This window comes from Ochotona princeps, chromosome 10 (genome assembly GCF_030435755.1).
Source record: "Ochotona princeps isolate mOchPri1 chromosome 10, mOchPri1.hap1, whole genome shotgun sequence".
Lineage (NCBI taxonomy): Eukaryota > Metazoa > Chordata > Mammalia > Lagomorpha > Ochotonidae > Ochotona > Ochotona princeps.
The window spans coordinates 12930848-12954305 of NC_080841.1; the positions used below are offsets into that span (position 1 = coordinate 12930848).

The window sequence follows — 23458 nt, forward strand, 5'->3', positions numbered from 1 at the left end:
AAGACAGTATGGGCAAAATTGAACTGGGGGTTCAGTAGTGGGGTCCTAGAATGTGATGAGCGAGAGGAGGGAGGGGCATGGAAGGGCAGGGATAAGAGATACAGGAAGTAGGGCCGGGTGGGGGCACAGCCCCCATGGGGAGATCTCCCATTGCTGGCTCAGCTGTCATGGGGACCAGACACCCAAATGTAGCTGCACTCCCTTCGGAGTGGGCGGAAGAACCCGCCCCAACCCTTGGCCAGGGTGAGGCTCAGCTCAGCCTCCCCCCCAGGGCCCTGGCATGTCTCTGCCGAGGCCTGCCTGCCCCAAGAGCCAGAGCGCATACTCAGCTGAAAAACAAAAATCCCGTCGGGTGGGGAGAGAGGAGGAGACCAGCAGGGACACAGATGGGGAGAGAAGCGGCCCTTGGGGCTTGCAGGATCTCTGGTCCTCCCCGCCCACCTGTGTGACGGGTACCAGGGCGTGGTCGGGCCAGGGACAAGACGGGGCTGATCTCGGCTGCGAAGGAAGCTGTTTGTGACTCTGGCAAGGGCTGAGTCACAAGCTGCCAAACGTCAGGAGCCCACAGGGCCCTCTGCAGTCGGGGAAACCAAGTTTCAGAGAGGCGGCGTGGTTGCCCAATGCCACGGGGAGAACCGGAAGCGGGGCGGGATCTCCTGGCCACTTGTCACTAGCCTGGCTGCCAGGGGCAAGCATGGCTGTCATCTACATTTGACTGTGGCTTACTGATTCCTCATGGCATCGCTTTGGACTTCCTGTGTGCTTCTTTTGAAAGGGAACTTTGAATAACTCACTCAGATGTTCAAAAGTAGTATGTTTTGGCGTGAAGGAGGAATATCTATCACCATGAAAACAGCACACCCTCTACCTGGCAGGAAATTTCAGGAGGCAAGGCTCAGGAAGGGAACCTTGACAGTCTCCGATCCTGCATTCCAAATGGAAAGAAAGGGCTTCCTGCGTGGTTTGTGCCCCCTAAGATCCCCAGCAGGACTATTTGGCAGCACTCAGGGACAGTCGGGTCATAAGTGAGTGGCTTAGGATGGCTTTCCCAAAGCTGGCCCAGCAGGTCGGATAGGAGAGCCGAGGGTCAAGTCAAGCACAGCCCCCTGGACTCCTGCCCTCTGAGGCAGCATGCTCCTGGCCGCCCTCCTCTCCCACCATGGCATTAAAAGGGAGGTGTTTCTGCCTGAGATAAGTGTTAGGTTCTGCAGGCTGCCTTTTGGTGTCCACCTGGGGAATATCTATTTGCATAGCTAACTGGGGCCCCAGTAAGCTCCCAGGAGGCCCTACAAGGTGCTAGAGACTAAATGAGTCCTAAGGGCCAGCCCAGGACCCAACCCTGCCTCCTGACCACACCAGGGGCATGGAACAGGGGGACCCAACTCTCTGACCTGGACAAGCTCATCCAGACTTCACTAATTCTGGGAGACTCCAGGACTCAGTCTTAAAGGAGAGGAAGGGGGGCCATTTCTCTGCCCCATTTGGGCCTGCTCAGTGATATGTTTGGAGCACGTTATGGGTAGGGTCCCCATTCTGTAACCTTGCTCTTACAATCCCAGGCAGGACAGACCAATCATCATACCACAAGGTCTCTTTATCCACAGGCGTCCGTGGGGACCAAGGGCTTTCCATCCCTGGGCAAGGAGCATGGTGGCACATGGCCGAACAGATGACCTCCCAGAATCACCCAGAAGACGAGAGTCAGGCACGCCTGAGGACTGAGCCCAGGGTCCTCTGGGAATCAGGAAACAGCAGCTGGCCAGAGGGGCTGGTGGAACACCTGCAGAATTGCCCTGTTTTAAAGCTTTTGCCATTAGACTTGTCTGTGTCACCTCCTGTGTGACTGGAGAACAAACCCTGGGAGAGGCAGAGAGCTGAGTCCTGGGTCAGCGTCTGTTGCATCTTGACCAAGCCTCAAGGCACCTGAGTGCTCACAGAGAATGACATTGCTGCTATCCACCTTTACCTCGCTGGCCAGGGGTGTGTGTGTGTGGCTGCAACAGGGCAATAAGTGGAGAAGCCCCTTTGCAAAGTGGGCAGTCCCACGTCTGCTAGGAGGGTGCAGGATGCCCTCTGCACACTTGAATCCACCCCTGACAAAGTGCCGTGTATCCTAGGCAGGCAGGTGAAGTGTGAGTGTGGGAATACATTGCATCTGGGAATCTCCATGTGGGCGTGTGCGGAGTGGGTGCTCTGTGTACACAGGTGCGTGTATGTGATGCACGTGTGTGTACATGTGTGCTCGTGTGCTCATCTTGAAATGGAAGATCTGCTGCCCAAGGATGGGGACCATAGCCAAGTGACAACCCCCTCCCTACGTAAAGTTCTTGACTGCCAACCTGTAGGAGTGGTTTCCGTCCACTGTCAGCTCTCCGAGGAGCTCTTGGGGAGTGCAGGCAAGTGCTTGCTCTTCCTTTCCTTTTCCAGTCAGAAGTCAAGCTGGCCTCTGGGATTGAAGATCAGAATTTGTGATTACAGAGCCTGGTGGGTTCCTGACAAGCAAAATACCCGTACAGAAGACATGGCTAGGGCCAGGGGTTTTCTGCTATCTCTCCTGAGGTGGCAAGCTCTTGCCAGGGCTTTTCCTTTTGGAACAGAACAGAACTACCTGGGTAGGAAGCTGTACTTCCTAGTTTCCCGGCCATGCTGGGAGCTGGGGGAAGCCTGCCAGGCATGTGTGCAGGACAAACAGGCCGGAGACATGTTCTGCAAAACTTCCCTACTCCCTCAGCTCAGCAGTGAAGCAGGGAGCAGGATTCACACACAGGACTGGGTGCTGGAGCTAGCCAAAGGAGCAGATGGCTCCGGGCACCATCCTTTAGTTTATGCTGTATGCCTTGGGGGGTCCAGGCCATGCTAGGGCCCTGACCTGCCTCCTACATGCCCACAGGTAGAGAGCCTGAAGTCCAAATGGTCAGTGTGTACCTTTCATTCCAGATTCTGATCCTTGCTGGACCCAGCCAGGCCAAGGACCCTCTGCTCCAGTCCGGAGTCCTATGGGACCGTTCTCCTTGGGGTCCAGTTAATCCAGTGCTGTAAAAATCCTATCTCCATGATCCACGTGTCTGTTTATTCATCCTGGCCCGCCCATTTCTGTTTTTCAATTTTTTTCAACCAGATCTCGATAATGTCTAGACCCTTGGGAGGGGGTGTCAGAACTTGGATCTATTTCACATTCTAAAAATGCAAGGGGTAAGACACATTCACACCTAGCATGGGTCACATGTCTGCTGGGATGTCCTCCCTCAGCAGACACAGAGCTGGGCATCACTGGCCACTATCTGAGAGGGCACAGATGGTGCCCAATGGCTCCCAGGGTTGTCTCCTGAATGGGCACTGTGAGTTGCCAATACATCACAGCCACTGAAGCCTCTGCCCAGAGACTTAGCCTCTTCCAAGGCCAAAATGAGACTATTCTTAGCCCAGAAGTGGGTGTTCCTGAGCAGTGGGCCTTCCTGGTCATGCAGCCTGACTGCAGAGAAAGGAGGGCGGGACCCCCAGATTCTCATGACAGAGCAGTGCCCAGAGGGGACAGCTACCAGACCCTCCCAACATGGAAGTCTCACCCCTGGTGACTCAGGCCCTGCTGGCTGCTGTGCTGACACACACTGCTGAGTCGACAGCCACCCTGCCCCTCTGGGGTTCTCTCCACACCCAGGCCCCCTCCTAGGCACCTTGCTGGGGAAGACCTGCTGCTTTAGCTCCCTGCAAGGGTCAGAGCAGAGATGCCTCAGGAAACCAGAGCTGCACCTACCACCCCATACCTGGTCAGATGCAAGGGGGTTGCTGAGTGCCCCCAGCTGGACAGTCCCTCAGTGGGCACAGAGTGGGGCTTGGTAGGTGCTCGGAAAATGGCGGGATGGAGGGAGAGCATCTATTCTCCAGGGGTTTGCTGCCCAGGTCCTCTCCCGGGAGCGCCCTCCCCAGGCCCAAGGGGCACCAGGACCCACGCAGCTGGGTACCCATGAGAAGGGCATGGGGAGAAGGTACTGCTGCAGGTGGCCCTGGTGAGAACTTACAGGGCACAGCAGAGCAGGGCGTGACTGCTGCCAAGCCGGTTCGGCGGCTCTACCTTCCTGGCAGAAGCTTCACTTCAAAATGGGCTAATAGCTGGGGACACAGGCTCTCTTTTCATCTCGGTCTGCCCAACACGTACCTACCCTTGTTTGCAAAGAGCAGGCAGCTTCTGTCTACCACCACAGCAGGACCCCCTGGACTCAGCCAACCCAGAGCTGTCAGCCAGGTCAAGGGTGAATGGAGGTTTATTAGACTGTCACAGGCTGAGCTCAGCCCAGCAGGACACACCAGCCCTGCCCTACCCACAGCTCACTGCCTTCGTGGCAGTTTCCGTGTCCAGCAGAAGCCCAAAACTCCATCCCCAGCACAAATCCTCGGGCCCAGGCCTGTATTAGACACAGTAAAGGGCCTCTTTGCCCACATGGAGAAACGAAGAGAAACTCTGTTAAGCACTCAGAGGACAAACAAACATGGCACTCCTGGGCTCAGGAAAAGAAGAAAGAGCAGGGCAAAGGGAATGTGGATTGAGCAGAAGCTGGGGGCAAGATGTGGCCATGGCAGCATGGGGTGTGTGTTGGGCCAGAGAGGACAAAGCTGTGTAGGTGCAGAGGGGCAGGCCAGTGCCCTGGTCCTGTACGCATTGAGGGCACACAAGCCTCTCCAGTAAGACTGGCAGACATCTTGCTGGGAAAAGTCCCAGGGAGAAGTCAGGAGCAGGTGGTTGGCACTGAGGTCACCTGGCAGGAGACAGGTGGGAGTGAGGGCTAGCCTGGGTAGCAGGTGCAACAAGGGAGTCAGCAAGGCTTTCAAAAGGAAGGACAGAGGGCGCCATCGCTCCCTAGGGACGGTGTGGGTGGGGGCAGTCACTGTCACGTCCAATGATGCTGGCAATCAAGACCCCTTCTGGATGTGGGGCCTTCTGGTTGTAGCTCCATCAGCTCCCCTGCTCGAGGCCCTGGGAAAGAAGGAACCATTCAGGGTGGGGCCCAAACCCCACACTGCTACAAGCAGGAAGGGAGAGGGAGAAGAAGGTGGTGAGCGACAAAGCCTCAGTCATCAGCAGAAGCGGGGGGCAGAGCAGGGCCTGGCACACCCTGGGCACACCCTGGGCCTCCACCTGGCTGTCCCGCCCAAGCTGCTGTGGGGGCAGGCGGTCAGCTCTGTTCCCAGGAAGTTGAACTTCTAGTTTCTAGAATGTTCTCACTCACAGACTATCCCACCTGAGGCTGGAGTTTCCCAGGGAGTCATGTGTGTGTGTGTGTGTGTGTGTGTGTGTGTGTCTAACTGTCCTTTGTATTCTCAGCAGAGAATGCTGCCAGCAGATTCCTATCTGGCTGTGGGGGTGCTGCTGAGAGACCTGACAGTGGCATCACTACTGTCCCACAGTGGCTGCACGCATGTGCGCAGCCTGCGCCTTCCACTCTGGTAGCATCCGGAGGGAGGATGGTGTTTGAAAGTGAGAGAAGTGGTATTCATGCTGCCCATAGCTGCGAAGCATGGCTAGCGTCAAGGGCTCAGTTGCCAGGGGCACAATACAGCACTGTGGTGCCATGGGTACCACATGCTGATTACAGGGCCTTGCACCCCATCAAAAGTCTAGCTTCCCACCCACCATGTGCATGGGTTCAACCTCATACCTCCATCTCTCTGGAGCATACCTGGGCCTGCTCTGCAGCCATGAGCTGAGCCATGTGTGGGACTCCGAGGCTTATGTGATCTGTTCTCTTAAGCTAACCCTCCTTCCCTGTTCATTCCCTTCCTATATAACCCTTGGCTCCTTCAGATGTGGCCTAGGAGACTTATGGTCCTAAAGTCAGCCAGAGGGACACCGATGTCACTACCATGTCTCAAACTCTCGAGCTAGAGAAATGTTCTGGATTCCCAAGATGCCCACCTGAAAGACCAGAGGCCCCAGCTGGGTCATAGGCCATCAGCACCAGAAGGCCCCTTATGGCACTGGCAGGAAACTCTCCTATCTGTCCCAGTGACACTGCGAGACGGTGGCAATGACAGAGTTCTCAGCCACACACCCAGACGGCACTGCCCAGGAGCCATGCTTCTGGTGGGGCTCCCAGGAATGGATATGGCTAGAGGGATGCTGGGAAATGCATCCCCCCCAGTCCCACCCTGGGACCGTGTCTGTCCTCCCCATCCCATCTGCTCCCACTCCCTTGGGCAGCCCACCCTTGCTCCAACACAGCAGGGCGGCCTGCTGCTCTCTTTCCCAGCTCAGGCGAGTGAAGCCCAAGCTCATCAGTCGTAATCAGATGATCGTGTTTCTGCTGGGTTTGGGCCAGGACCAGTGTCTGGCCTCCCTGTCAGGTGTCTGAGACGACGTCTGGGCACGGTGTTGACCAGGACAAGGGAGCTCCTGTTGTGTCTTCACAGAGGTTCAGCCAGTGTCTGGGAGTGCCATGGGCTCTCCTCTCCTCCTCCCCCTGGAAGGGGAAGGGCGGCCATGGCCCTGAACTAACACAGTGGACGCCAACTGCTTCTCCCTTGCGTGGAACCCGCAGGATCCCCACACCATTTCCAATGACCCAGGGAACCGCCCAGTTCCCTTGCCTCTGTCTGCTCATTGCCCATGTGTGCCTCTCCCAACACCCACCTACCCACCTGTGGCCTGTGAAATCAGTTGCTGTGACCCAGTTTTGGGGAGCAAACTGGCTGCCTGAGTGCATAGCTGAGTGTGTGGGGATGACTGGCCCAGGTGAACAGCTCGAGGCCACAATTCATAGGTGGCTTGACGCCCAGGCCTCCGGCAACCTGCACCAGGGCTGCTTCCTGCTGTCTACCACCAGGGTCCGGCCGAAGGCCAAGTTCTCCCTAGGCCTGTGCAGCTAGAGCCAGTCTGGAGGGGAATTATCCAATTGCCTAATGACCTCCCATACACAACATACACACACACACACACACACACACTCTATACTCCACACTCCCAGGGCAGGGCAGGCAGGCAGGCACCAGGTTGCTGGTCTTAGCCATGGCTCATCCCAGCAGAGGCAAGTCCCAAGTCAGCAGCTGCGTGGAGACATCTTTGGGGTTGAGCCTGTACTACAAGAACAAGTCCCAGCACGCCGGACCCACCAGCTTGCAAACTCCTGGGAAAGTCAGGCTTCCTCGGACATGACTCTTTCTCACCCAGGCTCCTCCTGGGGGACCGACGCCCCAGCCCAGCTCACCCAGAGCCCTCACTGCCATTCTGTTTTCCTGCCGGGTCAGACCTCTGCCCAGTTCCTTTCTCCCATCCCTAAACCTGACTCTGCAGCGCCCAGTCCCTCCAGTCATCTAGGCAGACCCCTGCTCTGCTGTTCCCTGTGGCAGAGAGTGCTACAAGTAGGAACCTGGTTGGTCACTGTCCCTCTTTGGCCTTTGGGAGTTCTCCACTACTCCCAGGGAGGCACCTGTCTGCATATGTTGCTGGTCCTAGGAGAAGGGAGGCAGAAAAATCATAGCAGTTTCCAAGCTCTAAATTCAGTGATCAAGAAAGGCTGACTTGGGTTGGAACAGCATGGGGTGACTATTCAGGGCCAGAGACACGTCTCAGATCCCAGTGTCCTGCTTCAATTGCCCTTTCCTCTGTGGGCCCCCCACCTGCTTCCTGTGTGGAGCCTGTGCCCAATTACAGCCCATACTTAGAACTGCACTTGACTTTGCCCCCGGAACTGCATACCATTCCTCAGACCAGGCATGTGTTCCACCTGTGTCACACTCTGGATTGTCTATTCCAGGGTATGTTCATCTGTTCTGTGTTATGCATCATGAATACAATCAGCTCAGCTGATTTCCTGTAGCACAATGGTTGCACCCTGCAACTGGGGCAGTGATGACAGCCCAGGCTCCTCCTACTCCCATGGGCTGCTCTTGTATGCCCTTGTATGTAATAGGAGTTGGGCAAGGGTCATGTCCTGTGGCCAGCCAGCTGCAGGGTCCCTGGTCCAGAACCCCAACTGAGCCTCTCTTCCTCTCCCTGGCCAGATCTATAATGGGACCCTCAAGCGGGAGACGGACAACAGGCGCTTCAGCTCCTACAGTCAGATGGAGAACTGGGGTCGCCAGTATCAGCGGGGAAACTGTAACACCACAGGTGCGGGCAGCGACATCTGCTTCATGCAGAAAATCAAGGCCAGCCGCAGTGAGCCCGACCTCTACTGCGACCCACGGGGCACCCTGCGCAAGGGCACGCTAGGCAGCAAGGGCCACAAGACCAGCCAAAATCGCTACAGCTTTTACAGCACCTGCAGCGGCCAGAAGACCACCAAGAAGTGCCCTGTGCGCCCGCCTTCCTGCACGTCCAAGCAGGATCCAGTGTATGTGCCCCCCATCTCCTGCAACAAGGACCTGTCCTTCGGCCACTCAAGGGCCAGCTCCAAGTGAGTGCTGACTGGACTGGGCTGGGCTGGGTGGGGCTGGCTGCACCTGTACAGGAAGCCTGGGAAGATGGCATGCAGCTGCGGTCCCATGCTGGGTCCCTGGCCTCAGGGAGTTCTCAGCATCAAGTGAAGGCAGAGCTCACACCTGGCATTCAAGTAGGTTTTGAAGGTCACAGGTGAGGAACAAACGATGAAGGTGAGAAGGGTTAGTTAAACCAGATTCTCAAAGTATGTTCCTCTGACAGGTAGCCTTGGCCTCACCTGGGAGCTGTAGAAACTCTCATTGTCCTCCTTGTTAGACCCTGCCCACACCTGTTGACTCAGTGACACCAGAAGAGGGTTCCCTCCGGGCAAGAGTGACGCTCCACTCACTGGTGCTGGGGAGGCCAAGGAATGTGTCCTGGTGGAGACAGTGGGTCTAGGTTGTGTCATCAGCTTTGTTATCAGACAGGTGGTCCAGAGGATGGAAGAAACAGATGGACATGACCACAAGGGCATGATCCTGGGCTAAGGGGACAGTGCACACATCCTCCCACAAATGCATCCAGGAGAGCAGCCAAGTGCACATGAAGGAGACCCCTGGGGAGCCTGAGAGAGTAGGTGGGAGCACGTGATGGGGTCACACATCACGCCCTTCGGGACTCAGAACTCCAGAACCTTGCCCGCATCCTGTGTCACCACTTAATGAGGGTTGGCATTCTTTCATTTGGCATACGATCCTCTGAGCACCTGCTACATGTCCACAATCACTTACAGGACAGCCCAAAGCTTACCAGAAGCCATGCCGTGGGCTATATTCATCAATAGTCATTGCAGCTGCTTCTAGGCGGGCACAGAGGTATTGAGTAACTTACCTGGAGCCATGCAGCCAATGCCCTTCCGCACCCTTTCTCCATGGGTGCACAGTGTTCTAAGCAGTAGCAAGAATGCCTCTGCTGGCCTCTCTCCTCAGAGGCATGTATTCAGGGTGAGCTGGAGAAGGATTAAGGAACCTCTCTCCTGGGGACACGGGCCACCCCTGAGTAGGGCTGTCAGTGAACTGTGGCAGGGACAAGTGACAAGAGGGGACTCTTGACTGGCAGGTGCAGGCTGACAGTCTCTCAATGCAGGGCCGGGGCTCTCCTCACTGCAGGCCAGACAGCCCTGCTTCTGGGGCACTTTTTCCAGATAGGCAATTGGGTTGCTGTAGCTAACATGAGCATCTATTGAGCACCTACTGTGGCAAAGCATGAGTCTACCAGAGATGGACAGCTTGTAGGGTCAGGTGGAAAGGCCGCCTAGGACCCTACTCCCAGGGAGTCCAAGCGGGGCTCCCCTTCCCTGTGAAGCTCCGTGGATGTGGGACTCCAGTAACACCTGAGGCTCCCCAACCCCACCACCTTGCTGAGTCTATGAATTGTGCAAGACCAGTGGAGTGCCCAACTGTTGGATCAAAACATGACATTTCTGGTTTTCTGGCTATCAGCCTTTCCTGTAGTTAAACCCAACTCAGGCCTTTGGCTCTCAGCCTAAGCATTTTGAACTTGGCCTTGTAGTATGGAAAAACTGCGGCTGTCTAAGCTGGGGAACCGACAGTGTAGAGAACAGGGTTTGGGGACCACCCATCTGATTAAAGAGAGCTCAAAGGGTTCCCTTGATCATCTTGTGATAGTGACCATGACCACTAGGAGAGTGGTGACCATGAAGATGGGAAGGAGCTGATGTGAAAACATGCATGCAAGATGGGACTGGAGGGAGGGAGGGATGAACTCAAGCCATTCTCTTTCATTTGTCCAGTGCAGCAACAGATGAGAGATGGCAGGGTAGGTGGGCACGTCCCTAATGGACAAGGCAGAGTTTTTCATGGGACAGAGATAATTTACCTGCTGTGACACTAGCCCATGACCAAGACTTGGCACAGCCCAGCCCTACATGGGGACATCCTGTGGACACACCCCGGAGGCGCAGTCCCTTCGGGCTGCTCTCCAAGTGGGCCTGGGGCTACCTTGTTCTAGCTTGCCATTGGGCACATGAAGCTGGCTGCCAGCCAGGTTATGCAGGGAGGTATTCTGAGGCCCTTCCGCAGGGAGCCCACCCACCTGATAGCCCTGTAACCATTCCCTCCTGCCCCCTCTGCTCCTGCCTGGCCCTCCCAGGATCTGCAGTGAGGACATCGAGTGCAGTGGGCTGACCATACCCAAAGCTGTGCAATACCTGAGCTCCCAGGACGAGAAGTACCAGGCCATCGGGGCCTATTTCATTCAGCACACCTGCTTCCAGGATGAATCTGCCAAGCAACAGGTAAAGAGCTGCCCACCCTTGCGCTCAGTGGACCTGGCAGGCCCCGGGCATGGCAGTCAGATTCTACACAGGGCAAGGGGAGGAAGGAGATGGGATTTATACTTTTTTTCTGACTCTCCCCAGGTGCCAGGGGCAAGGAGTGGGCATTGCCCATATTTGGGGCTAGGTACTTTAGTCTTGTGCCAAACCAATGCCTCTGGCCAAGCAGACTTCAGCAGGTGCATTTCCCAGTCTTCACTGATGGCCATGAGCTCATCAGAAATCCCCTTTCTCAAGTTCCAGTCAAGAGCACCACCGCTCCCCACCCCTTAGCTTCTTCCCTGTCATCCTTTCATGGTGGCAAACAGGGCTTGCTGGCATCCCCAGGGAGGACCCCTCAGGGCTCCTGTGTTGAACCCAGGGGTGTGATGCTCTAAGTGTGCTCCAAGGAGTCCAGGGTTAGTTTGCATCTAACTGTGTACCGTAAGAACAAGAGTTCCCAAGGGATTGGCTTTCGTTTGGCTGTGTTATGCTTGGATTTTCTTTTTTGAAGAATTATTTTATTTATTTGAAAGGCAAAGTGCCAGAGACAGAGAGGGAAAGACAGAGCTTCTACCCTCTAGTTTACTCCCCAAATGGCCACAACAGCCAGCACTGGGCCAGGCTGAAGTCAGGAGCTTCTGGGTATCCCACATGGGTGGCAGGAGCCCATGTATTTGAGCCATCACCTGCTGTTGCCTTTGCAGTGCATTAGCAGGAAGCTGGATTGAAAGGTGAGCAGCCAGGACTCAAACTGGTGCTGAAACTGCCACACCACAACACCAGTCCTTGGCTCAGGATTCTGAAGCATGTTTATGTTCACTTTCCATCTGTTCCGCCCCCTTCCACTCAGAACAGGAAAATGGGATTCAGGGACGATGAGTGATTTGCTGATGATCAGCTAGGACCTGGGGGATTAGAATCTGAATCCAGACCTTTGTGCCCCTGGCCCCGCTTGATTCCCTAATGCTAGTTAATTTTTTTTTTATTGATTTGGAAGCTTCCAAACTAAAAGTAGATTTTTAGGGAACCCTGAGAAAACCCCTGTTTGAGTGGATCCTGAGCAGATCATCCTCCTCTCCATTGACTGGGCAACATGGCCACTCTCCCACCAGGTTTACCAGTTGGGTGGCATCTGCAAGCTGGTGGATCTCCTGCGCAGCCCCAACCAGAATGTGCAGCAGGCAGCTGCAGGTGCCCTGCGCAACCTGGTATTCAGGAGCAATACCAACAAGCTGGACACCCGGCGGCAGAACGGGATCCGCGAGGCCGTCAGCCTGCTGCGGAAGACCGGGAACACCGAGATTCAGAAGCAGCTGACTGGTAGGATGCCCCAGCAGGGAGCGCTGGGATGGAGGGAGGCTGTAGTCTCACCTGGGGTGCACGAGCCAAGCCACAGCTGGCCTGGGGGCCTGGTGGCACTGGTGTGGGCCATGGTGCCCCATTGAATACCCTGGATGGATTGCACCTTCACTCTTGGTGGTCCCCTGATGTTGGAGAGTGAAAGGAGGAAGGCCCATGTTCAGTCCTGGGGTCTGGTGGGAGAGAGCCAGGCTGAGGGGAGCAGGGATCCTCACCCACCTTGTGCTGAGCTCTCATGGCAGGGACATGAGCAAGAGAAGTCACCATGTACCACCCAGATTGGACTGGGAGGATGAGCCATATAGAATAACAATAGATCAGTATTCTGGACTTGCCTGCATGTGAAAGGCGGCCTGGCAGATTCAAGGTAGTAGCATTTACATCTGCATGCATTGGTCCATCAGCTCTTGCCTAATCCCTTTCCAGGGGCATGATTCTCTCCTAGAAAGAGAACTCTGGTATCCCCCTCCCCACCAAAGAGCCTGCAGTCTGGTTGGGGCATTATACCAAGGGCTATTGGCACAGCTGGACACAATGGGTTCTACAAAATAGGCCGGCCCCAAAGGGCACAGAGGGACGGTGTCCCACAGACCCTGGGTTCTCCTGAGTCTGGCAGGTGTGGGGCTGACCATCTCTGACCCGCCCCCCAGGGCTGCTCTGGAACCTGTCTTCCACTGATGAGCTGAAGGAGGAGCTGGTGGCCGACGCCCTGCCTGTCCTGGCTGACCGCGTCATCATCCCCTTCTCCGGCTGGTGCGATGGCAACAGCAACATGTCCCGGGACGTGGTGGACCCCGAGGTCTTCTTCAATGCCACAGGCTGCTTGAGGTCAGATGGCAGGTGGATGCATGGGTTCTTTGTGCCCCAGCTGCAGGCCCTTGCCAGGCCACTGCTTGTCTGCCAACATCCAGCCAGGGCAGAGGGCATAACCTACAGCCTGGCACTGGCTGTAGGGGCTGGTGCTGGGACAAGGGGGCCCAGGCAATGCTAACTTCCCTTGGGACCCTGCTGCCTACTTCCAAGGGAGTGCAGTAGCCACGAACTATGACTAAGACATGTAAACACCTGCCTCTGGAGACTCAAACTGATCCAACCATGGTCTTCCCCCCCACCACCAGAAAAATGTGATTCTTGTGCTGTCTTGAACAGCATTCTTTGAGACAAAGTGCAGTGATTGGCTGCTCATGAGTCACTTTCCAGTTGTGCTGCTAAAGCTTTTTGCCTCGTTCATTGGCATAAAAATGGCATTGCTTTGCCCAAGGTTTTCTGAGTTCCACACCAGGGTGTGGCAAAGCCACTGTAGGCTGGAGGCAGGGATGGGTATTGGTGCTGAAGATGAAGCTGTGGAGCCAGATTTCCCCTTTTGGGTCCCACACACTATAATGGGGTTCCTGGGGTCTGGCCACGTGGGGTACAGCTGGTGTGCCTATCTAGAAGGATAACAGCTTGCACCTCTCCCTGATGGTCTTTGACAGCAGCCAGCCTCCACAGAGAAGAGAAACTGGGACATGAGTGATGAAGGGGGTCATGGGGTGGCAGAGCTGCCTGGGGGAGCAGTAAGGGTCCAGCCTCCTGCATCAGCCTACAGGTGCGCTGAGTCCCCAGCCAAAACCCTCAGCTTCATTCTGCAATTACTGTTACACTCCATAGGGCATCTTCTTGCCCTGCACCCCCCAACAGAGAGAAGACAGGTGGACAAATGGCCACTAGGGTGGCAAGGTGGGAGGAGGATGCAGGGGAGGGCATTAAGCCTGTCAGCTGCAGCAGAGCCAGACAGACACAAACATTGTAGGCCTGGGGACCCACTGGGCAGCAAGTAGGCCCTGGCCACATTGGCCAAAGGACACTCCTTGCCTTCCTTTCTTGGCCTTCCTCTCCTGTTCTTCTTCCTCCTACCATAACCCACATCCTCCACTCTACTCTCCTTAGCCATGCTGCTGCAGGTCTCCGCACTCCTCTCCACCCTCCTTGGTATGGATCCTGCCTCCCCTCCATTCTCCCACAACTCTCCTCTCCTTCGCAGAAACCTGAGCTCGGCCGATGCAGGGCGCCAGGCCATGCGCAACTACTCTGGGCTCATTGATGCCATCATGGCCTACGTGCAGAACTGCGTGGCTGCCAGCCGCTGTGATGACAAGGTGAGCAGGCAGTTCTGTCCCCTGGGTCCCCAGCAGCCATGGCCATGCTTGCAGTCAGTGGGGGCATCTCTGTGACTCTCAAACCTGGCACACCCCACAGCTTAGATCTGCATTGTCTGTGTCCCCTAGCCAGGGGATGGGCCCAAAGTGCAGCCAAGGCCCAGCTGAGGGGCATCCAGGTGCAGAACACGATGGTGGCCACAGGACAGGTGAGCTTAGTTCCCTGGGATAGCCAAGGGACCTTGAGGCCTGCAAAGGTGTAGAACTTGAGTTCAAACAGCAAGAAAGACATAGAGCTGACACAGCCAGGTCCCGAAAATCTGCCTGGGAGACTTCCAGACCAAGTGTGTTGCAGGCACCTGCCGTTCCCAGGCCCCAAGGGCATGGTAGGGGCTGGGCCGGGGCTGAGGGCATCTTCCACTCGCTCTGTAGTCTGTGGAGAACTGCATGTGCATCCTGCACAACCTCTCGTATCGCCTGGATGCCGAGGTGCCCACCCGCTACCGCCAGCTGGAGTACAACACGCGCAACGCCTACACCGAGAAGTCCTCCACTGGCTGCTTCAGCAACAAGAGCGACAAGATGATGGTGAGCGTCACCTGCTGGCCAGCCACCGCCACCCAACACTAGACAGCCCAAGGGGCCAATGTCATGCCAGTACTGTGACCCCGGGAGAAAGCAGAGAGATTAGTGTTCATTCCTGGGGCTGTGGGAGCCCAGGCCAGCCCCTCAAGTATGTCTTCCTGAATTATGGGAACAGTCACTCCCATCTTCTCTCTTACTCCTGATGACTGGGGACAACCAGAACCAAAGCCTCACTCTGGCCTCGGTTTTCCCCACCTTGTGAACTCCCCGTTCCCCCGTCCTCCCTCTCCGGTACCAGGAACTGGGACTGTGGGGATGGAAGGGCAGGTGTGCGGCAGCATGCCAGCTCGTCCCTCAGTCAAGCTGTCCTCTCACATTGTGCTTTTCAGAACAACAACTATGACTTCCCGCTCCCTGAGGAGGAGGCCAACCCTAGGGGCAGCAGCTGGCTCTACCACTCAGATGCCATCCGCACCTACCTGAACCTCATGGGCAAGAGCAAGAAAGACGCCACTCTTGAGGCCTGTGCTGGTGCCCTGCAGAACCTGACAGCAAGCAAGGGGCTGGTAAGCTGTGCAACTCTCTCTCACAGCTCCCCAGGGCTCCAGCTCAAGTCCCGATTCCTTTCCCCTCACCCCCACTCTAGTCTGAATCCATACAGAGCTGCTGGACACAGAGAGCTTCACTGTGCAGCCAGGCAGGCTGGGGATGGGTGGAGGAGGGGGAGGAAGACTTGGTTCCCCTACCCCCTGGACCCATCGCATGGGGCCCAGGGGCCCAGCTCATCCTTTGGCCATGTTGCTTGCTGACCTTTCTGGGCTCCGCCAGGGTCGGAGTTGGGCATGGAAGGTGTTTGTGGCAGGAGGAGTCTCCCAACTGTTGACATAATGGAGAAAGGTCTAGGTGTAGGCAGGTGTGGAGGAGGGACTGAAGCATCACTGTGGATCTGGAGCTGGAGGGGAGGAGGGAGAGCCCTCAGACTGTGTGCAAGCAGTGAGCTCAGAGCCAGCAGCAGCCGGGTGTTCTTCAGCCTCACCTAGAATGGAAGGGGTTTGTGCAGCAGAGGGCCAGGGCAAAGTAAGCAGTACTTCCTACAGAATGGGATCTTCAGGAACCCCTGGCTAGCCCAGAGCAGGAAGAGGAGGCACAGGTGCACCCAGGTGTGGGCACATTTCCGTGTCTCCTCCAGGGCTTCCAATGCTAGAGAGAAGAGGCCCAAGGCTTCTCCATCAGGAGCAACCTGTGCCTTGCTGGCTGCCATGGGGCTTAATGTAAAGGCTGGCTATTCCCTGTATCCTTCTCTTATAGATGTCCAGTGGCATGAGCCAGTTGATCGGGCTGAAGGAGAAGGGCTTGCCCCAAATTGCCCGCCTGCTGCAATCGGGCAACTCGGATGTGGTGCGATCAGGGGCCTCCCTGCTGAGCAACATGTCCCGCCACCCCGTGCTACACAGGGCCATGGGTAAGGCCGGCACACAGAGTATGGCAAGCCCCCTTGCTTCCCAGGGCTGCTAACCATCCCAGCATTTGGGGAGAGGAAGCGGGACCCCAGCACGGGGAGCATGAGGAGGGAAAAGAATGGAGCAGGTCTGCCCAGGACCCAGCTGGGACTCCCAAGCCCCAAGTCAGTGCTTGCTTGGGGCCAGGCTGAGGTCAGCCCAGCTTGGCAGTCCCAGAGGAACCCCTCACACCTTCTGGGTCACCTTACTGCAACCTTCTGTTCTCTAGGGAACCAAGTGTTCCCAGAAGTGACCAGGCTCCTCACCAGCCACACGGGCAACACCAGCAACTCGGAAGACATCCTGTCTTCGGCCTGCTACACCGTGAGGAACCTGATGACCTCGCAGCCACAGATGGCCAAGCAGCACCTGACCACCAGCATGCTGCACAATGTGGTCAATCTGTGCCGCAGCAGGTGCTTGGGCTGGGTCTGCCGCACTTGGGGAAGCCTTGGGGAGAGGGAGACAGGGCTTGAGGAGTCCGGGGGAGAGAGGCTCGAAGGAGAGAGATGTCCCCCAAGCTGAGGTGTGGAGCTGCCAGAGAAGACAGAGGGACATGGAGGGACCCTTGGTCTTCAGAGGCTCAGCAGTAGTTTCAGCAGTAGCTATAATTGAGCAGGAACTTTTTCCTTCTCTGTAGACTCTCTCTCAGGAGAGAAGCTGCAGGAACCACTCCTGGCCCTGGGAGTGTCCTGGAGTACTTCTAGATGGGCAGGGCCCAGCACTGTGCCCACCACACCATGACTGGGAGTTAATGCATCCCAGTGGGGCTCCTGCACCCCTGAGTGGGAGGGGAAGTGCTTGCCTTCTCATGCTACCTAGAACCTCACCCCCCAAATGTGTTTCTATCCTACCCAGCACTTCGCCCAAGGCTGCAGAAGCTGCCCGACTCCTTCTGTCTGACATGTGGTCCAATAAGGAGCTTCAGAGCACCCTCAGACAGGTAAGCACCACTACTACTGGCCCCTCCGATCATCCTCCTCCTGCACACTCCCCACATACATGTGCTTCAACCTGCCCCTAATCAACCCGTGGCCCAACATTCATCACAGCCTAGCCACACAGCATGCAATAGATGCCTACTTTGCCCCTTCTGAAACCCTTGCGGACTGGGGAGGGAGAGGCAGGCTGGCAGAGTCTAAGAAGCAGATTTTACCACAACAATGAACTCAATCAATGCTTGGCCCAAGTCTCCAGGCTCGGGGTGGTAGGAAGAGTGCGGAGTATGAGGAGGGCAGAGGAACCCCAGGCCTGGAGCAGGAGACCTGGGGTGAGATTCTTCTGGAATGAACTAGGACACAGTGTGGACAAAGGGCCTTATCCTACTGGGACCTGGGAAGCTCAGGGCGGGATGCCCACAGCCCCTTCAGGCTCACACTAAAGGCTTCATGCTTTGCCTGTGACAACAGGGAGCTTGCAGCATTCTGGGCAGAGGGCTCATGCTGGAATCAACTCTAGTGAGATGAATTGCATGCCAGGGTGCAAGGCAGAGGGTGCTGAGCCCTAACTGCTCTTGCAGCATCCCAAGGTGGCCCTTGTACTTCTCTGGGCTCAATGCCTCCCAGCCCCATTGGGCACAAGAGACCCCCATAGGTCTCACTTTGTAAGATTGGCACTTCCATTCCTACAGCAGCAGCACTTACTGGGCTGAGATGCGGGGTGCAAAGAGGAGGGTAGCTAAGGACAGGAGGCAGGAGAGACACACAGGGCCCTCTGCAGACTTTTACCTGGGGCTTGTTACACCCAGAAACAGATCCAGTGGGGAGAGACCGAGCGGCTCTTGTGGGGAGGAATAAGAGTAAGAAGGTCTCCATGTGCAGAGGGTAGGTTTGGAACCTGGATGGCGGTCCAGTTGGGTGTGGTATGGGGCCCCAACCTGGAGGCATTGTTAAGAGGTACTTCCTATAGCAAAACTTTGAGGGTCAAGGGCAAGCGGCATGAAGAGGGGACCGAGGAGGAAGAAGGATCAGGAAACAGAAAGCAGTGTGCCTGACAAGTGTGCCTGTCCAGCAGCTCCCAGCACTGCCTGGATGATGAGGAGGAGTAGAGGCGCTGGCAACCCTGAAGGCACTGCTAACAAGGCTGGGAGGCCCCATGGAACCTGAACACACAGTGCGAGGCAGCTACACAGACAGGAGGGAGAGTTCACAGACCACAGTTTGGTGGGGCAAGAAGCGAGGCAGAAAGGCAAGAAAAAAAAAAAAGACAAAAGCCTGTGTGTTGTGGAAGGAGATGGGGGAGTGCAGGTGATGGAAGCTGAGGCGGGGTAAGACCCAGGTGTTCACACTGGGGTAAAGGTGGGACAGACCCCTCGCTTGGGCACGGAGCATGCATCAGGGCGGCTCATGAAACCTCTGTGGTCAAGGATGTCTGGAAAGAGATGAAGGCCATGGCGAGTGGCACCTGACAACCCAGTGCTCACTTCCAACAATGCCACAGCCAGGCTGGACCAAAAGACTGGCAAGAGGCAGGCAAGGCGGGCTAGGTGAGAGGCTGCATCCCCAAAGTCAGAGACCATTGCAGGCCCAGGGCCACCCCAGGAGCCATGTCCTAGTTATTACACTCCCAGCTGTGCTGTGAGGGGTTGCTGGGCCCCAGCACTCCACCCCCACCAGTGCTGAGCAGACAGAGTGCCTTCCTGTATACCACAGAGCGGGTTGTCACAGGCACAGGTGAGGCAGGCCATGTGGCTCGCATCCATTTGTGCTGAATAGGGAGCTAGTGTCCAAGACATCTGTCTGCCTTCACCAAGGCAGGGCAAGGGTGTGGCTGGGATCCAGGCATTTTCGCTCCTGGGTTCTTTCCATGAAATCCAGCCAAGTCCAACAGGAGCCAGCAAGCAACTGTTGAAAGAGCAAGGTGATGTAACAAGAGCTTTGGAGCCCCTCCTCCTGCAGGGCCCTTCTCTGGCAGGACACCCAGGCCTGCCTGTAGCTGTTCTTACAGGACCCCATCCTCCTTTAACTCAGAAGCATGCTGGGGTCCTTGCTATGTACCAGGAACAAAGCTCCAGTAGGAGCTCCAAGGGAGCTGAAAGTCAGAGCACAGGCTGCACCCTGCCACCCTGCTTCCTGCATCTACCACACCAAGTGGGCAACTCAAGCATGCCAGTGGACGACCACACTCACTGTGCGAGCTCAGGGCTAGAACAGTATTCTGTCGGCACACATTTAGTGAGGCCATTGTTAGCCCTGACATAGTTCTGTAGGGATGGGTCAGAGCATGACCATGAGCCCCAGGGACATGGGGGACATGCAGTTTCCCAGCACACAGCACCATCAGTCCCCCTACACACACACACACACACACACACACCCCGGGTGGATGTGTCACACGATCTGTCCTCTTGCAGCACGGCTTTGACAGGAACATGCTGGGGACCCTGGCTGGCGCCAACAGCTTCAGGAACTTCACCTCCCGGTTCTAAGAACAAGCTGCCATGCAAGTTCAGCTTGCAGGTAAGCACTGGTGACCTCTCCCAGGGCTGGGGGTGGTGGGAGGAGGTTTGCCTCTAAGACCACCGGGCAGGCTCAGCTGGACTTCACAAGAGGGGCTAGGCCTGGGACACAAAAGCAATGGTGGACCTGGCAGATTGCGTGGCAGGCTGACACAAAAACCTTGGAGAGCCAGCTGGCTGGGGACACTGGAGTGCGTAACCTCCTGGGAACAATAAAACAGTCAGAGGTTCTGGGCCGGAGTGCTGGGTGCAGTGGTGTAGGTTGTGCATTGCAAGGCCACAGCCCACATGCTGCTGTTCACAGAGCTTGCAGTGATTACCCCATGACTAGCTCGAGTCACTGGAGGTGTCATTCTGAGTTTGGTCATCCATGGCCCTCCTCTTTGTCCTTTTAATAACCCACTCTACAGTCTGTGCGTGCCTGGTGTGGGCAAGCTTACTTCCAGGGGATGATTCAGTGCTGCTGTATGACCAAGGCTTGCAAACTATAGCATAACCTGGAATGCTTGGTCAACGACGTACCTGGCCCCACCCCAGCCTACCTGACTCAGCCTGGCATGAGGTCCAGGATGATGGCTTTCTCATCATTTGTAGTGTTTCATGGATACCTAATTGATTAATTTGAAAGACAGAGTTATATAGTGAGGGACAGAGAGGCACAGAGAGATATCTACCTGTTAGCTCACTCCCCAAATGGCCACAACAGCCGGAGCTGGGCCAGACCAAAGCTAGGGGCCCAGAGCTTCTTCCAGGTGCCCATCTGGGTGCAGGAGCCCAAGCACTTGGGCCATCTTCCACTGCTTTCCCAAGTGCATTAGCAAGGAGCTGGATGGAAAGTGGATCAGCTGGGACACAAACTGCCACCTGTATGGGATGCTGGTGTCTGCTTAATCTGTTAGGCCACAACACCAGCCACATTCAGCCAATTCTTAACAGATAGCATCTTGGCACTCAATGCTGAACATGATGGGCAGGGGATGTGGCGGTGCAGGCAGACGCAGACAAGCTTCTGAATGGTGAGGAATGGCATGCATGTGGTCAGGGCTAAGCCAGAGTACACTTGGGGCCCACACGAGAGAGAACTAGGGGAGCAGCCGTGGCTGCCCTGCCTGAAACTGGAGCACCTGGCTCCGAAAGCTGACTTGAGGACTTGTCTTTTTCCAGAAAGGCATGAGCCGGCGGAGCAGACCTCAGGCCTTGCCAGCTGGGTCATTCTGTCCATCCCACGCAGTATTTGGAAAAGTTCAGATGCCTCTGAGAGCAACCCGAAGACTGTGGAAGATGGAAATATTTTTAGATTTCTTCTTTTTCCAGGGGGAGGGAGAGGGAGGGGGCTGGGGACTGGCAGGCAGTGGGGGCGGGGGAGGCTGGGTAGGAGGAACTTTCTGGAGTTTAATAGGGCTTATATATTATGTCCATATCACTTCCTCTGAGAAGTGATGTGTGTGTGTGCGTGTGTGTGCGCGCGCGCATGTGTGTGCATGGTGTGTGCATGTGTGTGTGCAAGGTTACCTGGAGGTGTAACCACAAATTACAGCAGCCAGGTGAGCTGTGCCGCTGCAGCCCGGCTTGCAGCCAGTCCAAGGACTGTCTAGTGCTTTCCACTTACATGAGAGCATCCTGTGCTAGTAGTTACCTGCCCATTGTTCTGAACATGGACGGTGCAGGACACGGGGTCCTCACCTGAGTCGGGCCACATAAGGGGGGGCTGCTGCTGACCACTGTAGAGAGGAAGAGCTGGTGTTGGGGCTCCCCTCCTCCCCAAGCTGCTGCATTGCAGGGTGGAGGTTAGCCACCTATCTCATGGGAAGATCTGTGAGCCTTGATGAGGCCGCCCTGGCTGCAGGGCGCTGGCTCGGGGGTGGAGCTCTGGAAGATGGCGCAGGACTGTGGTGCTCGCTTTGTGCTGTTGAGGAGACAAGGCTGGCGGGGGGCATCTTGGAATCTTTACACTGCCAAGTGGTGCTCAAAGCCCAAGAACTATTCAAGCAGAAGCTATTTGGCTTCCACATTCCCAATGACTAGGGGAACAAACTTGTAGTGAAAAGAGGAGGGCAGAAGGCTGAGCTTAAACACTATATTGCATCCCAAGCCAACTCGCGCTGGGATCTTAAATACACCAACAAAAGCAGTGTGTCTCTGAGCACCAGCAACCCCCAACCAGAGGCCGCCCCATTGCACCTGCCCACCAGCCCCCCACCGTCCATCTCTAGAGGATGTGATGGAGAAACCCAGGATCTCACAAAAGAACACCCAGGAGGCCTCTTAAGAAAATTGTATCAGGATCCCAGGCCCCAGCACTCAGGGGCCTCACAGGTCCCTATCCCAGCCCCACCTCCCGTGGCACTGTAGGCACCACACCAGGTCCTTCCACACACGGATACAGGCCACACTGGCTCCTCCTCGGCCCCTGCCACCTCCTTACTTCTGCGCTACTACCCATGCCAGGCCACTTCCCTCCACAGCAGACTGAAAACTGGTGCCTTTAGGAGATGCAGCCACCGCTGAGTGAAGCCCCTGGCAGATATAGTCATGTCCACCCAGTGTCCCTGACCGGCCATCAGCCATACTGTCTGGTGATGTGCGTCTAGAACTCCCTCCCTGGCTTGCTCAGGCTGGAATGCTCCACCTAACTCCCTCTGCCACCCAAAAACCCACATGGGAGGATGAGTCTACAGAAACCCACTCCTTGAAAGCTGGAGCCCCAGCTTGTGGCAGGTGGCGGCCCCAGCACCCTGGGACAGATCCATGAGGGACAGTGACCCACCCTGTCCCCACATGGCTTCTATTCCCTAGGAGGAGGAGGCACAGGGCTTCAGTTTTGCCCAGTAGGCACAAGGGGGACCAATAGCCCCAAGCCTGGGGATGCACTTACCCATTGGGCAGGCCTGACTCCTGCAGTCCCAGACTCATCCTGCCACATCCCCAGGCTCAGCACCAAGGTGGGCCCAGGCCCTGATCTCGGTGCCCTGGGTGGACAGGATGGTGATTCCAGTGACCTCTTCTGTGCCCTCTCAGGTTGACCAGATGGGGGCCTCTCACCTATGCCTGTTGCTTGGAAAGAGGCCAGAGAGAGAGGTTGAATGATGCTAGAGAAAGGGGGTGAAGACTTTGCTGGCTCTGTCTGAGTGTTTTGAGTCCCCATGGGCTCCTGCTACCAAGCTCCATCTCCAGAGCAAAGCTGGTTCACGGACATGGCCCCTGTCCCCACCCCAACCCTGAGATACGCTAGGCTTGAGACAGATCCAGCCATTGGATGCCAGCAGCTTCTCCAGCATGACCCAGACTGACACCCCAAACCCCCCACTTCTCCTGGGCAGGGATGTCCCTGTGCTTGTCCAGCTGTGCACCTGGCTGCAGGTAGCTCTGTCCACTGAGCCTGGGGCTCAGGGAGGGCCAGGGAGGAAGGCCTGGGCTGCTGTGGGGAATCTGGAGGCTTCTTGTTGGCACAAGGGTCCTGCCAGCTTCCCTGTATATTATATTATGTATTTGCTTTTTTTTTTTTTGAAATATAGGAAATCAATAAATGGCTAGCAATGTCTTAAACTTTCCCAACAGTGGATTCTTTGTGGTGCTATTGAGTGGTGAAGGGCGGGGAGAGCTACTCACTTCCTTAAAAGATCTCCTGACCCTGGCTCTGACTTGGGCCAAGACTGACACCACCGCTTGGGGACAGAGAGGGGAGAGCAGTCTGCAGTCTGCTCTAGGTTCACCCACAGGAGCCCAGCC

General features: G+C 56.2%; 1 protein-coding gene across 2 annotated transcripts in view; it reads left to right on the plus strand.

The window, feature by feature from the left end:
- PKP1 (plakophilin 1) overlaps positions 1-21011 on the plus strand; it is a 36512-nt gene extending 15501 nt beyond the window's left edge. The window contains exons 3-14 of one of the 2 annotated variants that reach the window (XM_004578781.2): positions 7996-8390; positions 10526-10670; positions 11804-12011; positions 12701-12878; positions 14074-14188; positions 14621-14776; positions 15163-15339; positions 16082-16235; positions 16502-16688; positions 17131-17215; positions 19625-19730; positions 20894-21011. In XM_004578781.2, coding sequence (XP_004578838.1) covers positions 7996-8390; positions 10526-10670; positions 11804-12011; positions 12701-12878; positions 14074-14188; positions 14621-14776; positions 15163-15339; positions 16082-16235; positions 16502-16688; positions 17131-17215; positions 19625-19699 — 1875 coding nt within the window. In that variant the 3' untranslated portion in view covers positions 19700-19730; positions 20894-21011. The remainder of the gene's footprint in view (positions 1-7995; positions 8391-10525; positions 10671-11803; positions 12012-12700; positions 12879-14073; positions 14189-14620; positions 14777-15162; positions 15340-16081; positions 16236-16501; positions 16689-17130; positions 17216-19624; positions 19731-20893) is intronic. The other variant, XM_058669715.1, reaches the window with a different exon arrangement.
- Positions 21012-23458: the final 2447 nt, after the last annotated feature.